This window comes from Vitis riparia, chromosome 3 (genome assembly GCF_004353265.1).
Source record: "Vitis riparia cultivar Riparia Gloire de Montpellier isolate 1030 chromosome 3, EGFV_Vit.rip_1.0, whole genome shotgun sequence".
Classification (NCBI taxonomy): Eukaryota; Viridiplantae; Streptophyta; class Magnoliopsida; order Vitales; family Vitaceae; genus Vitis; species Vitis riparia.
The window spans coordinates 15,179,175-15,203,010 of NC_048433.1; the positions used below are offsets into that span (position 1 = coordinate 15,179,175).

The 23,836-nt window shown below is 31.2% G+C and overlaps 1 protein-coding gene across 2 annotated transcripts; it reads left to right on the forward strand.

Annotated features, from left to right (window-relative positions):
• The first annotated feature begins 2,653 nt into the window (after positions 1-2,653).
• LOC117910739 lies at positions 2,654-18,705 on the forward strand. 2 transcript variants are annotated; one of them, XM_034824886.1, is made up of 5 exons: positions 2,654-3,366; positions 5,250-5,450; positions 6,095-6,134; positions 10,819-11,377; positions 17,799-18,705. In XM_034824886.1, exons 1-5 carry the CDS (start codon positions 2,838-2,840, stop codon positions 18,567-18,569), a joined length of 2,100 nt encoding a protein of 699 aa, XP_034680777.1. In that variant the 5' UTR covers positions 2,654-2,837; the 3' UTR covers positions 18,570-18,705. The 2 variants fall into 2 exon arrangements, with proteins under 2 accessions (XP_034680777.1, XP_034680786.1); XM_034824895.1 differs by having other exon boundaries at positions 10,819-11,273; positions 17,799-17,914.
• The last annotated feature ends 5,131 nt before the right edge of the window (positions 18,706-23,836 follow it).

Here is a 23,836-nt window from a genome sequence, read left to right on the forward strand (position 1 = left end):
ATTTTACTAAACACCCTCTCAATTTGAAATACCAAAAAGTTAAACTTCATTTGTTCTAATTTTCTCTTCTCTTTACATATGGCTTTTAAAATGCACACTATCATATCTCTTGGTGCTTCAGTTTAACTTCTACTCTTCGAATGAAGTACTAAATGCTGCCCATTCCTTGTTTTCCCCCTACTCCATTGGCAAACGCATCACCATGAATTTTGTGTCTTCCTATCTTCTCATTTAAGTTTCAATAGTTGAGCAAACAATCTTCATCTTGAATTTTTATATTCATTTAAGGTCCAACATTCAAATTCTTAGATATCATCTGTCATGGCCCTCTCTACACTCAATATTGTCTAATTCAAGGTTGCAGTAGCACACACACGTCCCTCCAACCAACACCGATTTTGCTTCTTTATTGGGCCTACACCCTCAAAAAAAGTCTAGATAGTATATTATGAAAGCCCTTCATATATGACTCTTCATCATTCACTCCTTGGGCGACGTGGAACACTATAGTCCACCCCCTTGGGGCCCAATGTCTTCGCTAGCATACTTTCAGTTGAAGATTAGGCTTTGATACCATTATGTCATAACCCCACTCTTCATCAAATATTGTCTGATTCAAGGTTGTAGTGGTACACATATCCCACCAATCAGCTCGAATTTTACTTCTTTATTAGACCTACATCCTTAATAAAAGGCCTTAATAGTGTATTGTGAAAGCCCTTCGTATATGGCTCTTCACCATTCACTCCTGAGGCGATGTGGGATACTACATGATCAACCAATTGTTGTTGTTTTAATATCTATTTACTTACAAATTTGAATTGTTAAGTAACATTTTATTCATTTAGATGATAAGATGGGATGTATTATCTAACAACTTAAACTTATAAGCAAATGGGTTTTAAATAATGTCTATATTTATCTTTATATTATTTTTAATAATTGAGGTATTGTATCTTAAATATATGAAACAACTATTTCCTCATCTTGAATTTTTATATTCATCTTAGGTTAGCGAAAATATTGAATTTCATAAATATCATCAACCAATTGTTTGTGTTTTAAAATCTATTTACTTACAAAATTGAGTTGTCCGAGAAAGCCTTATTCTTTTAGAGGGTGAGATGGGATGTATTACCTAACAACTTAAATTTATAAACAAATGGATTTTAAAGAATATATATCCATTATTTTTAATTACTAAGTTACTGTATTTTAGACATATCAAACAACGATTTTGTTATCTCAAATTTCTATACACATATTAGGTCAAACGTTGAATTTCTTAGATATCATCAATCAATTATTGAAGTTTTAAAATCTATTTTCTTACAAATTGGTGTTGCTACGCAACAGTTTATTCATTTGGAGGATGATGAGATGTATTACTTAACAACTTAAATTTATAAGCAAATAGATTTTAAATAATGTGTATATTCATTTTTATATTATCTTTAATTGCCAAGGTACTAAATTTTATCTATATGAAATAGCAATTTCATTATCTCAAATTTTTATATTCATCTTAAATTAGAGAAAATATAAAATTTCTTAAATATCATAAACCAATTATTCACATTTTAAAATCTTTTTGCTTGCAAACTCTGAGTTGTTAAATTTCTTAATATCATAAACCAATTATTCGCACTTTAAAATCTCTTTGTTTACAAACTCAAGTTGTTAGGTAAAATCATATTCATTCAGAGGATATGATGGGATGCATTAGCTAACAACTTAAAATTTATAAACAAATATATTTTAAATTAAATATATTATTTTTAATTATTAAGGTTTTGTATTTTAAACATAAGAAACAACGGTTTCATTTTCACAAATTTTTATATTCATCTTAAGTTAAAGAAAATATTAAATATCATCAACTAATTGTTCCCATTTTAAAATCTATCTTACAATGAGTTATTGGGCAAAGTGTCATTCATTTAGAAGATGTGATGTGATGCATTACCTAACAACTTAAATTTATAAACAAATAGATTTTAAATTATATATTTTTAATTATTAAGTTTTTGTATTTTAAACATATGAAACAACAGTCTCATTATCTCCAAAATTTTATATTCATATTGGGTTAAAGAATTTAATTTGTTAGTTAATGTCTTATTGATTTTGAGGATAAGATTAGATGTATCACCTAACAACTTCAATTTATAATAAGCAAATAGAGTTTAAATAATGTGTATATTCACTTTTATATTATTTTAATTATTAAGGTACTATATTTTAAATATATTAAACAATGATTTAATCATCTCAAGTTTTTATATTCAGGTTAGAGAAAATGAGTTTTGGGCCAAAATAGCCCCATTATGGGAAAAAAATGAAGTTTAACCATTTTGTCAAATTTATATTCAAAGTGGCCCTTTTATTACCATTTAATGGTTTCATAAAAATTCAAAAAATCAAGTGTCCGGCCTCTATTAAAAAAATAAAAAATAAAAATTAATAGTTGAAGATGACATCAAAACTTGGTCCGATGGAAAGTCTCTCATTCGAGTCTTCTCTCGGTTTAATTCGTTTTTGAAGCTTGAAGCGGTTCAATTAGCAAATGGAATCCGATAGAAGACCGGTCAATGGTTTGTTTGGCCACTCCCATCCGAGTTTTATAAGATTGCTTACAACCTTATGAATTGGGAAAACGTGATGAAAAGATTATTAATACTCATCATTGCGGAGTGACTCCAAGCATGATTGAGATTTGAGACTCCTCCGGCAACCGGCACCAATCATGCTTATGGGCATCCTCAAATTATATTAAAGGGATTTTGCAGTGACTGTGGAACACTGTAAGAACCCTATCCCTCTCCAAAGACGCTCTCATGGCCGACACCAACTCTACCGACCAACAGGAACTCCAAGCTCAATTGTTCTTTCACTTGATCAGCAAAGACGACAAGAAGGTGACCGACCTCTGCAGTTCTCATCGTGAAGGCCCGCTACAGAGAATTAGTGTTTACAATGACACAGTCCTCCACATGGCCTCTCGCTTCAAACGAAGTAAACTGGTACCCGAGTTACTGAAAATGTTGCCTAAAGAACGCAACCATGAACTTGCCGCTACAAAAAACAACGCCGGCAGCAATATACTCCACGAAGTAGCGGCCAGTGATACTATGAAAGATGTGGCGAAGGAGATGTTGAAGAGAGGTCCAGAGTTGCTAATTGCGCGTAACGACTTAGGAGAGACGCCTATTTTTTGTGCTGCCCGCTACGGCCAAACTGAAATGTTTAAGTTTCTGGCTGGGAAAATGAAACTAACGGAACGAAATCCAGAAGATGGTAAACAGTATTTGCAGAGGAATGATAGAACAACAGTTCTTCATATTTCCATCTTCACCGAGTGTTTCGGTGAGTTCTTCTCTCAATTCATCTGCAAGTTTTTTCCTATAATATCCATTTCTATTATTAAATATAGAAATTATAGGCTATCCCAAGTGTAGGTTAAGGAAGGCTAACCCCCAACCAATCTAGGTACGTTAGGTGAGGATGTTTCGAGTTCTTGCAAGATGTGACAAAATAGGAGGATGATGGAAAATATGTTTGAGAAATGGAAAAATAAAAATAAGGAAAAGTCCAGAAAAGAAAATTTTGAATAAATATTTAAAAAAAAAAAAGTTCAGCATAATAGATTTTTCTTATATCATTCTCCCAATTTCTTTTTCTTCTTTTGCTCTCATGTATATATAAACTTTAAATATTTTTCATTCTATTTTGTTTTTTTGGACAAATGTATTTCTATACACTCAAATGAAAAAAAAACCACAAAATAAAAACTCAAGTTTATAAAATACAAATTTCAAATAGCTATATAAAAATAATTAGTATTTATACATTTTTTTAGTCAAAAGTTAGTATCTTTGACTATTCAAGTACTACATTTTAATAATATAGGTATTGACCATATAAAACTTGAATTATTTTTAGAGAATTTTTATTTTATAATTATTTTTTTACATGAATGTATGAAAACTCATTATTTTCTTTTTTTTTTATTCTATTATATTTATTTTTTCACTATTTTCAAGATAAATTAACTTTTCTTTTTTGTTTTTTTTCTACTATATTTTACAATCCAAACAAAGCTTTAGATAATGTTTTCTAATAAACCTAAGTGCTGAAAATTTAAAATATTAGTACATGTTCTAATGAAAGCCTTGTTTGAAGTAGCTTAACTCCTCCTTAAAGGAACTTCTTAAGAAATATCTTTAATTTCTTGAAAATAGATTTATTATTTTCATTTCATTTCTATTTTTAAAATTACAAAATACTAATAACTTCATATAAAATACCAAATTTTTTTAGATACTTACATTGAAAAGCAATGATTGATTTATAAAAAAAAAAAATGGTTTACAAATTAAGGTATCAAAATATTTAATTTATCTACCTCAAGTTGCAAAATTTTTAAAGATATAAGGTTCTATTTTTTTTATAAATATTGATATAATTTTTTAAATAAACTTTTAAAGAAATATTAGCTTCCCAAAGCCCTTTTTGGCCAAAAGTTACTATATTGTAACTTTTGCTACTTTTAAGTCTTAATATTTTTCTCCAAACAACTTCTTAAACGTAATCAAAATATACAACAAAAGAGTTTTTATTATTCAAAACCTCTTTTTTAGGCCTAAAAATGGTACCCAAAACTATGTTGGTCAAGAAAATTCATAACCCACTTAAAATCATTTAAAAACTTCATATTTAATTGGTTAAGCTTGAAAGGCATGTGATGGGTTTGTACAAAGGGAGTTTATACTTTAAGGGGACATATCATGTCATGCCTTCTTTTCAAAGTTCAAAACATAAATGTTACTAGTAAAAAAAATATTAAGTTAGCACGTTTTAGATAATTTGCATATGCCCTTTAGTCTAGGTGCATGCCATGTGGATCTTAGAAATGGAGAAAGTATCAAGGAATGAAAATAAAGAAAAATCCAAAAAAAAAAAAATTTAAAAGTTAATAATAAGTTTAAAATCAATAAGCTTTACTTAAATATCAACTTCAAATTTATTTTTCTTTGTTCTTCTTTGTTTATAAAAATTAAATAGTTTATAAAAATGTACAAATTTTAAATACTTTTGATTTTATTTAATAAATCAAATAAGATAATTTATGTATATTTTCTTTTTCAAATATTTTTTGGGATGCAAAGACAACATTAGGTTACTAATCTAATTTTTTTTTTTTATTTTTTATTTTTTTGTGTTATCTCTACAAAATTAACATGAAATAGAATTGGCCCATTTTATTGCGGAGAGCTACTTATATTTAATCGAAGAAAGAGATCAAGATTCAATGACTGCTCTTCAATATCTTGCATGCAATCCAACTGCATTTGAAAAGAAGAAAATAAAAATGAGACGAGGATTCATGGACGAACTCATGATCTCAACAGTACCGACACAAGGACTCATGGAGATACTCATTAACTCCGGTATAGTACATTTAACTCCTTCCTCATCAATATCTATTCTTCATTTACTCAATTATTCTTGTTTTTTTTTTTATTTAGATAATAACATTTTTTAGAAATTGGGTATGGGCATTAACATAATTTTGGAATGCTAAATATAGTTTTATATATTTTCTCTCTTTTTTTTTCTTTCTTTTTTTTTTTTTTTTTTTTGAAAAATATAGTTTGGAAACAAATCAATTAGCTATCTTATACAACAATGTATGATTTACATTCAAGCTTTCAAGTTAATCCAACTCAATTGAAAATATTTTAATGGATTTAATATTTATTTGCTCAATAAATAGAATAGAACCCATGCACGGTGTAGAATGGAACGTGAGCAAGTAAAATTCAATGTCTACAATTTCTTCCATATTACAAAATGGGGCTCTAATGGATGTAATTTTTTTTCCTCAAATTTTCCTGTCCAATAAAATAAGGATTTGGTCTGATGGACTTGTTTAATAAAATTTGGTTCTTTTTTATATCCACTCACCATTAATTATTTACTTCAACTTCTTATAATTGTTAAGTAGTGCTTCTTTCCTTTTCTGTTACATATGTTTTTTTTTTTCACTAACAAATAGTGGCCTAAACATCTCACAATCGAAGTTCTTTTCCAGAGTGGCCCCCCAAGGATAACAAGAAGACAAGTGATGAAAGGTGAGATATGAAAAGTTTTGGTAAGCACCATACTTATTTATTTTGAAGGTTAGTGTTCTTAAAAGCTCTTGCATAAGAAATTTAAAATATAATTAGAAATTTAAATTTTAATGCTTCATTTGGACATACTTTCTAAGTAAATAAGATTTTGTTTCAATTTAATGCATCTAGCTAAGAGGAGGAAGAATAGGATCAGTCTTTTGTAAAAATGCCCCACCCATGGTCTAACCAAGAAAACCTCCTTTCTTGATTCTAATCTCAATTTTAAAAATTATATCTATTGTAACAGTCTCATCCCAATTGTGTAGATATTGTTTACTTTAGACTTAAAGGGACTCTTACAACTTTAAAATATGTCTAGGAGATTAAGAGGAACTTATATATATATATATATATATATATATATATATATTCCCCTATCCCATGTGAAACATAAATACCCCAACCCCTCCTCCATCATATAGATACAATATCTTCGTTGTGTCTCACGGGATTGTAGGGTCAAATAAAGAAACATTTCTCATGAAACCAAAAGAAACCTCCATATAGGAGTAGAGGATCAACTTTGATACATCTGTAATGACTCGCTTTTAATTGTGTAGATATTAACCACTATGGACCTAAAAGGGGCCCTTGCGACTTAAAAACGTGCCTACAAGGTTAAAAGATGTATATATATAGCACTAAAAACATTTTCCCTTATCCAATGTAGGATATCACATTTATTATTTAGTGGCCTTCAAACCACCTACTGTTTCCATTTCCTATATATATAATATGAGATATCTAAATAAAAAGTAGAAAATCTAAAACAAAAGGAAACATATCTTATGGGCTTCCACTATACTTGAAGTTTCAACCAAGCTTCTAATCATCTTTACACTTGGATTCTGGATCCAATGGGTTCTTACACAATCCCTTCAAATATCTACTCACTTGAAATAATAAGCTTAAATCTCTCAACCAAACTCAACAAGGGCTCAAATACAACTTAAAAGCTAAGAAGAATCACAAGGGTGCACTAAGGAATATGCAAATGAAGGTTTAATGCACCAAAGAAAGAATGTGAGCTTTTGCGGCAAGAACAAGTAGGTAAACAAATAAATGTAGGTGTTCTCTTACTCATAAATGAAGTGGAGCTCTCAGTTTATAGGTTTCTAGCATCAGGAACCAAAATGCCAAAAAGCAGCCTCGATCGATCGAGTTGGGGGTCAATCGGTTCACTAGCCGTTGGGCATTAAATGCATGGCAGGTGGCCATTAGGCCTTGACCGGACCTCGATTGGGAAGACATATCCCTCGACTAGGGAAGAAAGGATATTGGAAGAGAGAGAAGATTTTTTGCATCTCTCGATCGGAACTCGACCAGGAAAGTGTAATTGGTCGACCGATACCCTAGTCAATTGAGCCCGTTGGCCACTACCTCAGTTGGTTCACCTTTTTTGGCCTAAAAACCTATCTTTTTCTTTTATTTTTTTCTTGTTTAACACTTGGCAGGGTCTTTAAGCAAATTAATATGCCAATTTTTAAATGATTTGCCTAACGTTCATTTGATAAAACTCGGGTTTTTGATGGAAATGTAACTTTAATGCATAAACCGAGTTTTTAAAAATGTATGAAAAGATATGAAAATCCCAAGTGCACCCATGCATTCATCTTACAAATATTTCTTATGATTAAAGGTCTCCCAAATGCCTTGATCTTGTATCCATTGAGTCTTTTGATGAATTTCCAAACAAACACCTGAAATTCTTTATAATTCAAATCAATTAGCCACTTAACCATGATTTATTATCATCAAAACATGATTAAGAGAACCCTTGGGCTAACAATCTCGCCATTTTTTATGATAAAAAACCTTGGTTATCTAGGAGGAAAAAAATCCTTCCCCTTAAACCAATCATGGATTAACAATCAAAATTTAAGAATTGAAAACAAAAAGATCAAGACATGTTAGAGAGTATTGCAACAAAAAACAATATAAGTCATCAAATATATAGGCATATCATATATTATAAGTCAAATGTATCAGTCAGTACATCATATGTCCAATCAAACTAACATTACTAAACATAAGCAATGTATGATCCAACAAAGATGATATGCATGTATGAGTCTCCTATATCTAGCCTCCTAGATCCTAAAATATCTCCCCCTTTGGCAACATAAAAAAAAAAAAAAAAGAACAAAGGAGGTGCCCAATGAATCAAGGTTGAGGAGGTGGAGGTGGAAGCACGGAACTCAAGTAGGCTATAATGTCCTCATGCTAACGAACCGTGCAATCCTTAATGCAATCAATCCTTTATTGGAGATACTTAAACTGAGAAGTGAACCTAGTTTGATACTTGTCCATCCTATCCTCCATAGAATAAAATCATGTGTCACTGACCATTGCAAGTTCCACCATGCAAGTACCAAGAAAGCTAATTTGAGCAAATATATCCATCCAAGGAGCATGCATGGTTAGGAGTATAAGGTACTTGAGGTTGTGGTATCTTAGTATAGGTGGGCTTAGTGAATGTTGGTCTAGAGAAGGAGGGCTTGGTCTATAATGGTTGAGTAGATGGTCCGTCTATAAAAGCTGACTAAGTCATCATCGGCTAAAAAAAAAGTGGATTCAAACTAAACAACCTCGGTCTATGAAGGAATCTCTGTCTGAAGTAAGGAAATATCAAGCTCGAGCCCTCTCTGCTAGTAGCCACTCTGAGGGTCTATTCCACCCTGAGGGTCTACTCCACTCTTCATCTCTTTAATCCCTGCCTTCTTCTTAACTCTAAGGTGTGTCTATCTTGTCCTCTTGGCTATGCTCTCTTTGCTTTTCTGATCCAAAAACCATCTGGAGTCTTCTCAAATTTCATTCGCCCCATGGATTGATCATCATATGTATCATATGTATTGGGATCCTCAAAGTTCGTCTCTTTGCTAAGGTCAATGCCAGCATCCTTGAATACTTGGGAAATGAAGCGGCCATAGGGGAGCACTCGAGTGGTGCTCTCGCAACATCTTACATATGTTTCTTATGATTAAAGGTCTTCCAAATGTCTTGATCTTGCATCCATTAAGTCAATTGATGAATTTCCAAACTAACACCTAAAATTCTTTATAATTCAAACCAATTAGCCACTTAACCATGGTTTGTTATCATCAAAAAGCGATCAGGAGAACCCTTGGGCTAACAAATTTTATTTGTAAATTTCATTGCCTTATCATCCAAAATATAAAAACTATCATAATAATCTTCTTAATGAATATGTTTATATTTTTTTGTATAATAATTAAATATCAAAAAACTAAAATTTATAAATAAAATTATAAAAAATTTTAAATTAAAAAATTATGCATATATCATTATTTCTTTTATATCCTTAAATATATTCAAACTAAATACTTCATAAATTTTATCATACATAATTCCTTAAAGTAAAACAAATTAAAAAAACACACATGGGTAGCTTCTCACTACAATTTGTAACTACACAAATGTTATTAATAGGTTTTGCAAATTGCTTCTTAAACTATTAATTCTTTCTTGAACATACAACAATTCTTGATTGATCAACATTTGAAATGCTCAAAAGACTCAATACTCAACCCAAGCCTATTGCTAGGCTAAAAAAGGCTTCAATTGTTCTTTTAGATTTCATAGAAGAAAAATTTAGGATACCGATTTATTATTTTATTGAATTTTGAATTTGAGTCATTAATGTGTATGGGTAAATCTAGACCATTGAATAAAGAAATGAAGAAACAGAACTTAGTTATAGAAAGGAATGAGAGTTAAATATGTAAATCATAATAATCAAGTACAAAGTAATGATGTTTTCTAAACCATATGATGCCAATTTCTAATGGATGACAAAAAATCCCTCATAAATCTATATTTAAACTGAAATTTATTAAGTGATTATTGAAAATGGTAATTGAAAATTTTATGAGTTATATATATAATTTTTTGTTCAAAAATATTTGGTTCTATAAATTAAGTTATGATAGGTTACATAAGTTGTATTGGAGATTATTAAATAATTTAGGTAAATAACTTTCAGCTAGGCTATGTGAAATTTTTGGAAGATAAATAATTATATGATTAGGAGTGACTGAAAGGGGAATCATTCACATGCACATATTCTAGAACCCATTTTAATCTTACTCAAAGTGAAAGAAGGAAAATTTTAAAAATAAATATTTTCATACAAAGATCACACTTTTAAAGAACAACTCTAAGGTATAAACAAATAGATATCATACCAAGGCAATGTTGAATAAATTAAATATAAAAAAAAATGATATTTCAATACAAAGGCAATGTAGAAAAGAAATGAAACTATTTTTACTTGTGATTATTTCTCATTTTTGGCAATTACACTTTAAAAGGCCTTCAGAAAATATTTTTTTTAAAAAAGAGAGAAAAGGAAAAAAAAAATCTTCTTTATAGATCCATCTATGCACTACTAGTAAAAAAAAAAAATTGTAAAATATTCCTCACCCTTTATAACCGATTAAATTACAAATGTATTATTGAAAGCTGTTGTGGTTGGATTAATATGTACTATTAGACTTCAATTACCCTCTTCAATATAATAATATTCCATACCTAAACATTATATTATTTACTTGTGATACATTTTTTTATTTCAATATATTATGTAAAAGTAATCCACCATGTCTCATATTACTGAAAGCAGATTCTATTCACTTCAAGGACTCGTTAAGCTTTTGGTAAAGAATGATACATCATGGCATGCTAGTGTTAATTCTCAAGAAGTTGGCTTAGGTGAGACTAAGGAGTTGGATATAGAAAAGGAAGAAAAAATATCCCAAGAAATTGAAGGACAAAACTCCCAAGAAAAGAAAGGACAAAATTTCCAAGAAAATGAAGGGCGAAACTACCAAGAAAGTTCAACCAACTACGAGTACAAGAAGAGCGATGAAGCTCCATTATTTTTGGCAACAATATCAAACATTCAAGACATTGTTGAAGAAACACTGGTTTGTCATCCTCAGGCGCTTGATCATATTAACAAGGAGGGAATGAACATACTACATGTGGCAATTCTTCACCGTCATATTGAAATTTTTGATATAGTGGCAAAATCTGAATTGCTTGCAAGAAGTCTATTATCAGCTACAGATAACAAAGGTAACTCCTTACTACATATGGTTGGCCTAAAAAGAAAAAGTCAAGCTAGTGAAAAGATGCAAAACCCTGCCTCCCAACTACAAAAAGAGTTGCTGCTGTTTAAGGTGCACTTCTACTTACCCATTAATGATAACCATAAGCATTGTGCTCATGCTTACACTTGTGGCAAGTCATTTGATTATTAATCTTCATTACTAATAATAATAATAATAATAATAATAATAATAATAATAATAAGTTATTAAGTAATGGATGAAAATATGTACCCAAGTTAGGAAAATGATAAGGTACTTATTAGGTACTAAATTTCAAATTTGAGTCATTAATGTATTTAATAAAATTTAGATCATTAGATTCCAAATAAAACCAAGGTACTAAGAAATAAAACCGAGATGTAGTAAATAAGTCTTAATTAAATAGTGTTAGGGTTTTAACTATACTAACCTACGATGATTGCCCGGGGGAGGGTGAATATGGTGATGGTTGCTTTTAACAAATTTAAATATAAAGAGCAAGTGACAATTGTATGTAATAATATAACAAGTATAATGAAATGAAATTGCATATAAAGTAAAGAAAGTAAAGGAAAAGAGAAATGTAAACTTAAGATTTTATAGTGGTTCAAGCAACCTAGCATATATCCACTCTCTTTAAGGTTCAATCCCAAGCTTGAGATTCCACTATCCCAAAGCTTCCAAATCAAGCCTTCAAGGTTTACACTTGGATTAATTAGCTTCAGTGGGCACTTATATTTTTCCTCGAGAAATGCCTTACTCTTGAAGATCCCCAAGAGATACCTTACACTTGGCAAACCTTAAGTGATACCTCACACTTAAATTTTTCCCTCAAGTGATACCCTACAACTGAGCCTAACTCACAAGGTATATAAAATAATATTCAATAAGAATAAAACTTCTATTTTACAATTTTTGTGTAATGGAATATAAGGAAAATAAGGTTGAATGGTGCACTAAGATGAACTCTTTAAGTACACTTTAAATTTAATAATCATTTAGAACTCTTTCCCATTAATACAAGAATCTTGGAGCCTTTAAATAAGAGTTGGAAACCTAAACTAGTCATGCTTGTTAAGCATAGTTTAGGTTTAACAAGTCGATGAACCGATCGACCAACTACTAGCTATTGTGATTATTGTTGGCCAATTAGCTCAACTAGTTGAGGCTTAACCTCAATGGTTGAATACATGCTACTAAAAGAAACAAAGTGCAAGTGCACCTCAACTGAACATGTTGCTCCTTACTTCTACCGATTGCACTGTAAAGTGTATAAAAGACCTAGTTTGAGGCTTGGAACCTCTAACAACTTATATTCAACTTCATAAATCTTTTAAAACAAGTTTAGAAAGAATTAGATTCATAGTTTTAATAAAGAACATGAGATAATTTAGTTTATAAGAGAATAAAATCAATTTAGATACTTAGATGAATTTATTTGCTTCAATAAAAAAAAAGTAATGTAATATGAACCTAGTGCGCTAACAACTTTACAAAAAGATCCTAGATAATAGGTCTTTATTCCTCTTCTCTTTGAAGTTTTATCCTTCTTGATTTTCTTTTATTGCTTCTTTAGATATCTTTTTGTCTAAATATACTTAGAATAAATCATTAGTGTCAAACTTTGTTTTATTATCATCAAAACCAAAATTAACCAAACTTTAGTTTCACAATCTCCTCCTTTTTGAGATGACAAAATCAAAGTTTCTCAAATACTTCCCCCTTAATATATTCTCCTTGATTTTTAGAAAATGTTCAATTTTAAGAATCTTAACGATTATATTTAAAGTGCTAAAAAATAATATATCCAAATATTAACAGCACAAAGAGCAATTAGCAATTGGTAAGATAACAAATAGGATGCATGCATGTATATAATAATTGAAGTATGAAGCATCAATATTCAAGATTGCTGAAACAAATATTATCATCCTAGTACTATAATAACTTATTACTATTTTTCCTCCTTTTTGTCATCAACAAAAAGTCTCAATTAAGTATGATAAGAGAATTTATTAATCAATCATAAATGATGTCACAAAAAATAAATAATAAGCATAACATCATTTTTCCTCTTCTTTTTCTTTTTCATTTGAAAATATATTTCAAATAAAAATTTTCTCAATCTTAGAGCATTTTCCAATTTAAAGCATTATTTGCTAAAAATGGTAAGGGAATGAAATATTATTCATTTAAAGCATATTGTTATTTCCCAACATATGCAATTTAAAAGATGAAACACATAACATGCATAATTTAACATCATTAAAACATGCAAGCATGTGATCATTTTATGTCACCTAAGGTTTTCATAAATGATGACTTCTTAATACAAACCTTGGGATAGCAATTATGTCAATTTCATTAAAATGATTTTTCTTTGTATGATCATAATTCAATACATTTTCAATTGTTCTTTATGAAAAAAATTCAAACCAATAGGATAAGATAGAAAAAACAATTTGAAGCATTTCTAAACTTCTTATGCCAATTTGATAATCCTTTTCATGATGATTATCCATTCCTTTAGAAGAGTTTTTGATTCTTTAGAAATGAAAAAATTCATTTAGGAATTTAATTCTAAATCTAATTACATCATGTCATGCTTATAAGGACTTTATTCTATCAGATGACATATAGTTTTAGCATTTAATTACGCATTTTTCTTTTCTTACTCATTTCACTCATGGATTGACTTTGGAATGGATACCTCATTTTCAATTTTAGTTGGAATATTATATCTATTTTGAATGACTTTCCATAAATCAAAATCAATAGACTTTAAAAACCAAGTCATTTTTGTTTTTGAATACCTATAATCATATCTAAAAAAGAATATGATATCTATTTTTCTTTTCAATTTTAGTTGGAATATGACATTTATTTTGAAACTGAAAAACCTCCCATGAGTAGAGACTTAGGTTGATTTGCTATTCCTTACATATTATTAAGTCTTAATTAAGCAAAAGGCCTTACTTTGATATCAATTGTTATGAATCTAGTTATACCAACTTAAGGTAATCACCCTAAAAGAGAGAGGGAGGGGAGGGGAGGTTGAATAAGGTGATGATCACTTTTTATAAATTTAAACTTACAAAGCAAGTGACAATTGTAGCAATTGCATATAAAGTAAAGAGAGTAAGGGAAGAAAGAAATGTGAACTTAAGATTTTATAGTGATTTGAAGCAACTCAACCTATATCCATTCTCCTTAAGTTTCAATCCAAGTTTAAGGTTCCACTATATTTATGCTTCCAAACCAAGCCTTTATACTTTACTCTTGGATTTACTAGCTCTAATGGGCACTTATAATTTTTCTTAAGTGATACCTCACTCTTTAATAGATGTCTCTAATAGACACTTATAATTTTTCTTAAGTGATGCCTCATTGTTTAAGATACGTCTCACTCTTAAAGATCCCCAAGTGACGCTCCACACTTGGACAACCCTAAGTGATACCTCACACTTAAATTTTCCACTAAATTGATACCTTATACAGTTAAGCCTAACTCACAAGATGCATAAGAAAAAATTTGATAAGAATAAAACTTCTAGTTTACAATTTTGGTACAATGGAATATACAAAAACTAGAATTGAATGGTGTACTTGTTAGGATTGAGCCCTATAGAGAATGACATAAAGTAACAAATTGAGATTCATTTACAAATTTATTTATCTATGTTTTTTGGTTTCCCATATGCATTAATTGGTCATTTGAGCATAAATGCTCACACCACTTGCATTGTATATGACTTGGGTGTATTAAGAGTTGCAAAAAAAATCCATGTCTTGGGTTCCTTGTAGAGTGATAAGTAGTCCACAATCGGTTCATGGATTTGGGAAATCCATGTGAGACTGTAGTGCACTATCTCCTAATTGGAGGGATGACTTGTCTTGGTTATTAGGATGGTTTTTCCATAGTGAGTGTTCTAGTGTATGTAATGCACACTAGATAGGACTAATGGTGAATCATGATGTAAGACTATTAATTAATTATCATGATTCACCAAGCTACTATACTGCATAGACTCTCAACCTTGAGTAGGTATTGAGTCTTTGACCCATGGGTGAGACCCTAAGGTGGTCACATATCCTTATGGATGGAGTCACAGTTAATGGAGGCTAGTGGTGGTAACAGGTATTCTCAATAGAGGCGCCATAATATCTTAGGTGATTCAAAGGACATGTGATCTAGAAGACTTTGGTCATAACATTTCCAATAGTGGAAATTTGACATATGCTATTTGAAGCTAGAGTATGTCAATTAATCATATAATAAGTGAGATATGTAATTCAAGGATTGGAAGGGTAATCTTGATAGGTGATATAACATTAACTTATTAGATTATAAACACCAGTTCATGGAGAGTACTCTACATGCAATGGACAGTAGGTCACAAATCCAAGCTTTGTCTCATTGTTATTTACATAGGATACTAAAGTGTAGTTGATTCTCTATCGTGGGATGTTGAATCAACTTCAAAAATGAATTCTTATGGAATTAATTCTCTTATGGGTTCTAGTGGTTCCCGCTCAAGCTCATATACCTTGATGACATTGTCTATGAGAGTTGGATTGGCTCTAGGTTCACTTTTATGCATACAAATATTTTGATAATTACATAAGATTGCACATTCGTTTGTGAACAAGGTCTCTAAATTGGGTTAATTAATTAATTATATAGCCCTATTGAGTTAATTAATCAATTAGGAACCTTTTTAGTCTAGATTAAGTGACCCAAGCCCCTAATGGGCTCAAGTCACTTAAGCTTATGGAGAACCTTATAAATGCCCATTTAGGGAGGGTTCCGAGAGACTTGTCTTCCATCTTCAGAGAAAGAGTCATAGCCTCTACCCTATTTTTCTTCCCATCGGTTGAGTGCCAAGGTTTAAGGAAGAGCCATCGAGTGGAAGACCGTGGGTCTATGAGACTTCCAACGACTTCATTCAAATACTTCACTGCATGGAGTTGATTTGAAAATATTCAAATTAAGTTAAAGTTTTCTTTTTTGGTATCTAAATCTTATTATTGTTTAAAATTGCTTGTTTTCTCTATATATATAGGATTTAGATCAAGCCTAGGAAAGATTTGCATGTACATAAACTGATTTGGGTATAGGGAACAAAGAAATATGGGTTTTCCTATAGTACTAAGATGAAATACAAGTTTGAAAGCAAGTCACTTTGAAAACACTTTAAAAAGGCTTAAATAATATTTAAGAATGAATTAAAACTTTTCCTAATCAATATAAGAAATTTGAAATGTTTAAATAGGATTTAGAAACTCAAACTAGTTGTTAGACACAATCTAGGTCCAACCAATCAATTGGCTACTAGTTATTGGGGTTACTAAATCAAGCCTATCTGGCTTAATCAGTTCCTGTCTACTTCAACCAATTATATTGTAAAGTGTATAAAAGACCCTAGCTAGTTTGAGGCTTGGAATTCCTGGAAACTTTTATTCAACTTCATAAACCCTTTAAAAAAAGCTTAATTAGGAAGGATTAGATTCAAGAAAATAAAATCTATTTAGACATTTGGATGATTTTATGTACTTCAATAAAAATGTAATGTGTTATGAACCTAGTGCACCAACAGTTTTACAAAGAGATCCTAGGTAATAGGTCTTGACTTTTCTTCTCTTTGAGGTCTTTTCCTTGTTCTTAACTTTTACTTGATTTAGTATATCTTTTATTGTTTTTTTGAAAATCTTCTTACCTAAACATACTTAGGATGAAATATTAGTTTTAAATTTTGTTTTATTATTATCAAAACCAAGATCGGTTTCACAAATAGAGATAAATAGGACCTTTTTAACAAATATAAATATAAATAAGATTATCTTTACCACCTATCAATTTTTCTTTGGCCATCACTTTTGTGTATGATATGAAAATTAGCTTTTCAATTTTGTAAAATGATCCTTCAAGTTATTACTATAGGCTTTTTTTAGGCTTACACAAGGTTAAATTAATGCATAGAGAAAATAAACAATACACCAATGAGATTCAAACTCAAGACCAAGCTACTCTTACCATGTTAAAATCCACTAATTGACCTTAAAGTTTAAGTTATTAGAAAATTACTAAAGAAAGAAAAAAGTATTAAAAATAATTTTCGCATGTTTTGTTTTAATATATAAAATATAAAATGTAAAAATAAAATATAATTAAAATTAATAAAAAAACTTGAATATTTTGAAATTATTTAATCCTTAGATAAGAGTTAAAATAAGTAAAATGAGTTTAAAGTAATATGTAAAAATGATTTTTGATTTTAAATCTTTTTTTTTCACTTTTTATTTCCTTCTACTTTTTCTCTCTATTTTTCTCCACTTCCCTCAAATTATTTAAGAATTGTCTAAGAATCAAACACAACCTAAAAGTTCATGACTAATTACATTAAAGGTTTTTTTTTCCCTAATATTTTTAATTTAGTCTAATGATAAATGGAGGGTTGTATGTGTTACATTAGAATAACGGTGCTACTTGTGATTGTATGTGTGGGTGCAGAAAGTGAAGTCAGCCTGTAAGATGCATTTGACCAAGCCTCTCAACAAAGATAACCAGACTGCTGAAGAATTATTTGCTGCTAGGAATGAGAGACTCCATCGAGATGCCAAGGAATGGCTAATGCGCACCACTGAGAATTGCACCATTCTTTCTGTTTTCATAGCCACTGTTGCCTTTGCAGCAGCCTACACGGTACCAGGAGGTCCTAATCAAGACACCGGCATTCCAATCCTTAACTCTAAACCCTTGTTTGTGGTTTTCATATTAGCTGATGTGTTCTCCCTCACTTTGGCTTTGACATCTGTGGGTATATTTCTCTCCATCCTTACATCCTCATTTCCACTACAAGACTTCGAAACATATCTTTTTAAGAAGCTGACACAGGGAATTATATGTATGATCCTCTCGGTCTCAATGATGGCGGTGGCGTTTGGAGCAACAATCATCCTGATCATGATGACACATAATTGGAAAAATGCTGTTTGGAGTGTGGTTGGATTTCTTCCTGTCCCCATTTTTTTTCTCTCATATTCACCTCTACGTTCAGCAGTCCTGGCACGTTGCACAGAATCTTCCAAAAATTTTGTTGCAAAATTCCTCAAAGGTGTTGCCATTGGGGTTGCAATATTCGTCTTTGTCCTCTTTTATTGTTTATATCTAGCTTTCAAAGGACTGTTCTGGACCGTGAAAAAGGCTTTTCGTTGGATTTGTGGGAATAAATCCGATACCCAATCTCCACAGCCAACTGCAGCTCCTATTCCTCAAGTTTGAAAGAAGAAACAGAATTTCGTTTCAGAACTCTTTTCAGAGCGTGTTGTCCTCTCTTCTTTTTCTATAAAGTAATAGAACTTGCCTGTGTAAAGTTAATAATTAGCATATTGAGAGTGTAGTATTAGTTGCTGACTCATTCTGTGCATGTATGTTTTAAATTTTAATTTTAGAGACTATATATATATATATATATAGAGAGAGAGAGAGAGAGAGAGAGAGAGAGAGAGAGAGAGAAGGTTTTCTTACTCCTTCCAAGCATTTCTCTCAGCAAAATGTTCATTTGTTCATTTGTATCAAAACACCCTTTTAGTATCCAAAATACCAAAAAATTGAAGTTCATTTGTTCTAATTTTCTCTTAAAAAGTGCACTATCATTTCCAAACCCAATGTTTCTTGATACTTCCATTTAACTTTTACTCTTTGAATCAAGTACTAAATGCTACCCATTCCTTATTTTCCTCACTCTATTGGCAAACATATCCCCATAAGTTTTGTCCCTTCCGATCTTCTCATTAAGTTTCAATAGTTGAGCAAACAATCCTCATACCAAATTTTTATATTCATTTCAGGTCAAAGAAAAAATTGAATTTCTTAGATATCATCAATCAAATGTTCATATTTTAACATCTAATTACTTTCAAGTTTGAGTTGTTAGGTAAGATCTTATTTATTTGGAGGATAAAATACGATGTATTATTTAACAACTTAAATTTATAAGCAAATGGATTTTAAATAATGTCAGTACGTATTTATTTTTATATTATTTTTAATTATTAAGATATTCTATTTTAAATATGAAACAACTATTTCCTCATCTTAAATTTTTATATTAATCTTAGGTGAGAGATAACATTAAATTTCTTAAATATCATTAACCAATGGTTTGTACTTCATGATCTATTTTCTTAGAAATTTAAGTTAGAAATTTAAGTTGTTAGGCAACGACCTATTTATTTGGTGGATGAGATGGGATGTCTTACCTAATAACTCCATCTATTTAATGCCCAACTCCAATGCAGTCTCTAGATCAAGGATACATGCCTCATACTCAACAATGTTGTTCATGGCAGGATGTTGATCTGAATATGCTAAACGAACTGACTTTGGAATATGATCACCTTGGGAGGATATCAACAAAACGCCTATCCCATACCTTGAGTGGTTGGTTGCACCATCGAAGTACATGTACCAACCTGATAAGCTAGTTGAGTATAGATACCTAGGTAGGCTAGGTGATTTCAAAAATAGTATGCCAAGCCAAAAAGTCAAATCATGATCATAAAATAGAGTCAAAGGGTGTGTACCTGAGATGCATCTTAAGCGTTATCACAAAAACATCAAAGTTAGTTCAAATAGTATATCACCTGGCATGCGCTTTATCAGAAATAATTGAACAATTAATCAAATATTAAGACACCCAAGCACTATCAAATATAGACATAGTTCACAATGACAAGCATATTCACAAAATTTAGAAGGTGGGTGATAGAGGGCGTACCTAAATAGCATAGATAACTTACAATGCGCTTCCACAAGACATGAGGTTATATCAAAGTTATAATAATGATTGGTAAAGGAAAGAATCCTAGCATGTTTGGTATCTAAATAACATACCAAAAATGATCAAGAGTATACGAAAACATCAATTATCACACAAGTCATATAGGCCAGTCTTTAATCAATAAACCAACAATAAATGACTCTAAACGCATAAAATAACATATTCAAGGGGACCCAGACATAAAGATCCTAGGACACAAGCTTACACTAAATTTAGAAAACTAAAACATGGAATTTTAAGAGTATAAATTAGCAAACAAATTAATGGAAACTAAATTTAAATGACTTAAGAATATTTTTATTATCCTTCAATTTAAATCAGTAAGCCTAGAACAATAAATTATAGAAACATGGAATTTCAAGATCAATAGGATACCTAAACTATAATTTTTTTAAAAAGATAAACTAAGCATAATATTTACAAAGCAACTAAACTAATTATCTTAAAAAATAAATTAAACATGACACTAATGGAATAACCAAACTAAATTAAAGTAAACTAAAAGCAATTATGAATTTTCAAACATGGAATAAACTTTCTTAATAAATTAAAATTATTAAAATAAAATCTAAGCTTAAAAAATGAATTAAATACTAATTAAAGTAAATCTAAACCAAATCTTTAACACATAGGATTAATTATATTAACACACTAAAATTTTATAAGAACACTTAAACCTAAAGTTGAATTAAAAACTAACCAAAACAGATTTTAAAACTAGATCTTTTAACCTATGGGATCAATTATATGAACAGATAAATAAATAAACAACAAATAAATAAATAAATAAAACTTCAAACCTAAAGATGAATACAAAATGTACCCAAGTAAATTCAAAATAGAATCTTTAACACATTAGATCAATTACATTGACTACTAAAAATATAAAAACACTCAAACCTAAAACAATGAATCAAAAACCAACCAGAGAAAATTTGAAACAAAGTCTTCAACACATAGGATCAATTATATTCATTAACTTAGATTATAATTTTTGAAACATGAACAAATTAGTGTTGGATTAATTAATCTAATTAACTAAAAAATGACTATAAACTAGAACAAGGTGAATCAGGAATTCAAGTCAACAAGCATAAAATATGGGTATAATGAAGTGAGAATCTGTTAAACTAATTGAATGGAAATCTGACAAACTCATGAACCCAAATTTGGTCAACTAGGAAATAGAAATTAATAGACCTGTGGCATGGACACAATGGAATGAGATCAATTAAATTTATTTGCCAATATTCTAAAAAAAAAACATATATACTCAAAGAGGATCTAATTATAAGACCAAACAAAACTCAAATGTTCTGAATCTAATGCAATGAATCAAAACTAAAATTAAACAGAGATCAAATCATTTTTTACCTAATATAATAAATCAAGGTTAAAACTATACAAAATCGAATTTTCTTAATTTAATATGATAAATCAAAACAAAAATTAAACAAAATTCAAACCTTTATGTAATGGATCAAAGTTAAATACAAATGAAATTCATGCTTCCACACTCTGATAAACCAAATCTAAACTAAAACTAGTTAAAAAATAAATAAATAATCAAAGTCACTCAACCTAACATAATGAATCCAAACTAAAATGAAACCAAACTTTAACTTTTCCAAAGAGACCCCATATAAAAGGATTAGATTACCTAGCCGGCTATGGTGCCACAAAACAAACCGAATGATGCATGGCTGGTGCAGTGAGGTGTGGGCAGATGGCAATTGATTGCAACGTGGAGATGGTTGTCTGAAAACCAGCGAGGTGAAGATGTGGGTGTAGTGTTCAGATGACGAAACTGGTGTGCTAGTCTTCAATGGCAGTGAAGTGTTTTCCTTCTAGAGATGGAGCGTGCTGTCATAAAGAGAATATTATGCTGGATTGCAAGCATCAAAGATCACTCGTGACCCCTGTTTCATCGCCGTTGAGACACTCGAACATCAATTTTCATGACGTCTTCGGCGGTCCCTCGTGGCGGTTTTTGAATCAGGTTACACGATACAGCTTCCGAGAAGGTACAGAATCATTCTCATTGAGATGAGGGGAGGATGGGGTTTTAGTCTACAATCCGTGGACTGGTCTCAGTGAGAAGCCTGTGCTTGGTGAAGACGGTGGTAATCGGCGGAGTTACCACAATGAGGACTTCTTCGACGATATATTTAGAGGCGATAATTCCGTGAATACCAATCCAAGAGGGCATGATCTGGATCTGGCTGTTGTTGTGCCCTTGAAGATGATCAAGTTGGTGATGCCTCAAAACCGTTCTGATGTCCACGAGGATGCGCCCTCCCTTCCAATTCTGGTGCTGCTTGCTTTCATCTACTGCTCATGACGATGAAGAGACTACGACGCTGAGAAGGACGAGGATGATGATGTTGATATTCATGGTTGCACCACTTTGATCTGTTACGACTGCATCATCTGGAGATCCACCCGAGAGCATGAACAGAAGGTCAGAAGGACGATTGGAATGTTGTCACAGTTGCATATCTCAATCCTGAAGCCGTCTCCCGAATGGAAAAAGAGCTGATCCCTTTTCTTTTCTTTTTTCCCCTTCCTCCTCTTTCACGTAATCAATTTTTTTTTCCCTTTCCAAAAAGCTCCTCCTCCTTCTCTGTATCTTCCCCAAAAATTAGCTTCATTTCTTTACCAGCCTGTGCATCTTCCTCCTTCCTTTTCCCCTCTTGTTGACTCCACCAACATGGAAAGGACACATAACCAGTCCGGAGAGAGCTAGCAATGTCATCGGCGACAGTCAAGCACGATCATAATTTTTCCCTTTGAACACATCTCTCATTCCATCCACATGCATGCTGCATTTTCCTTCTTTTTTTTTCTATGCCAAATCGCTTTGGTAAGTTTCCTACATAAACATAAAATTATTAGATTTAATAAATGAATAAAAAGGCATTTTAGAAAATTACAAAATAAAAATCAATAAAAAAATATAAATAATAAATAATAAATAAAACATATAAAATAAAAAAAGGAAAGAAAGAAAGAAAGAAAACCAAGTATCTTGTAAGCCATGCAAGAATGCCATGCAATCATGCAAACCACACACAAATGCAATCCATGCCCGCTATGCAAACATGCAAAAATGACCTAAAAGGCTACTTAAGTGGGATAGTGTGTGCCTAATGGGCCAAGTACATCTAAATGGGTCTAGGGTGCCTAAGTGGGCCTAAGGTGGTGCCTAATGGGCCAAGTGCATCTAAATGGGCTTAGGGTGCCTAAGTGGGCCTAAGGTGGTGTCTAATGAGTCAAGTGCATCTAAACTGACCTAGGTGTCTAAGTGGGATTAAGGTGGTGCCCAATGGGCCAAATGTATCTAAATGGGCCTAGGGTGCCTAAGTGGACCTAATGGGCCAAGTGTATCTAAATGGGCCTAGGATGCCTAAGTGGGCCTAGGGTGCCTAAGGTGGTGTCTAATGGGCTTAGTACATCTAAATGGGCCTAACAATGAAGGAAAAAACCTAAGTCTAAATTAAGGCTACCCAAAATCACAATGGGGTAAGATGAATCCCCCAACCAAAGTCTCCAAGGTGGTGTCTAATAAGCCACCAAGGAATTATTGTAAAGTACCAAACAAACACATAATAGGACATGTGCTAGTAGGACAAAATGGAGGGTCTACAAGGTGTTATTGACATGACAAATAAAAGGATTATTTCAAAAAATAATTATCTAACTTATG

Excerpts from the sequence above, each read along its gene's own strand:
- LOC117910739 (XM_034824886.1), top strand. The coding sequence starts at position 2,838 with ATGGCCGACACCAACTCTACCGACCAACAGGAACTCCAAGCTCAATTG. Across the intron at positions 5,451-6,094 it reads GGAGATACTCATTAACTCCG|AGTGGCCCCCCAAGGATAAC; the intron begins GTATAGTACATT and ends GTTCTTTTCCAG. Across the intron at positions 6,135-10,818 it reads AAGAAGACAAGTGATGAAAG|ATTCTATTCACTTCAAGGAC; the intron begins GTGAGATATGAA and ends TACTGAAAGCAG.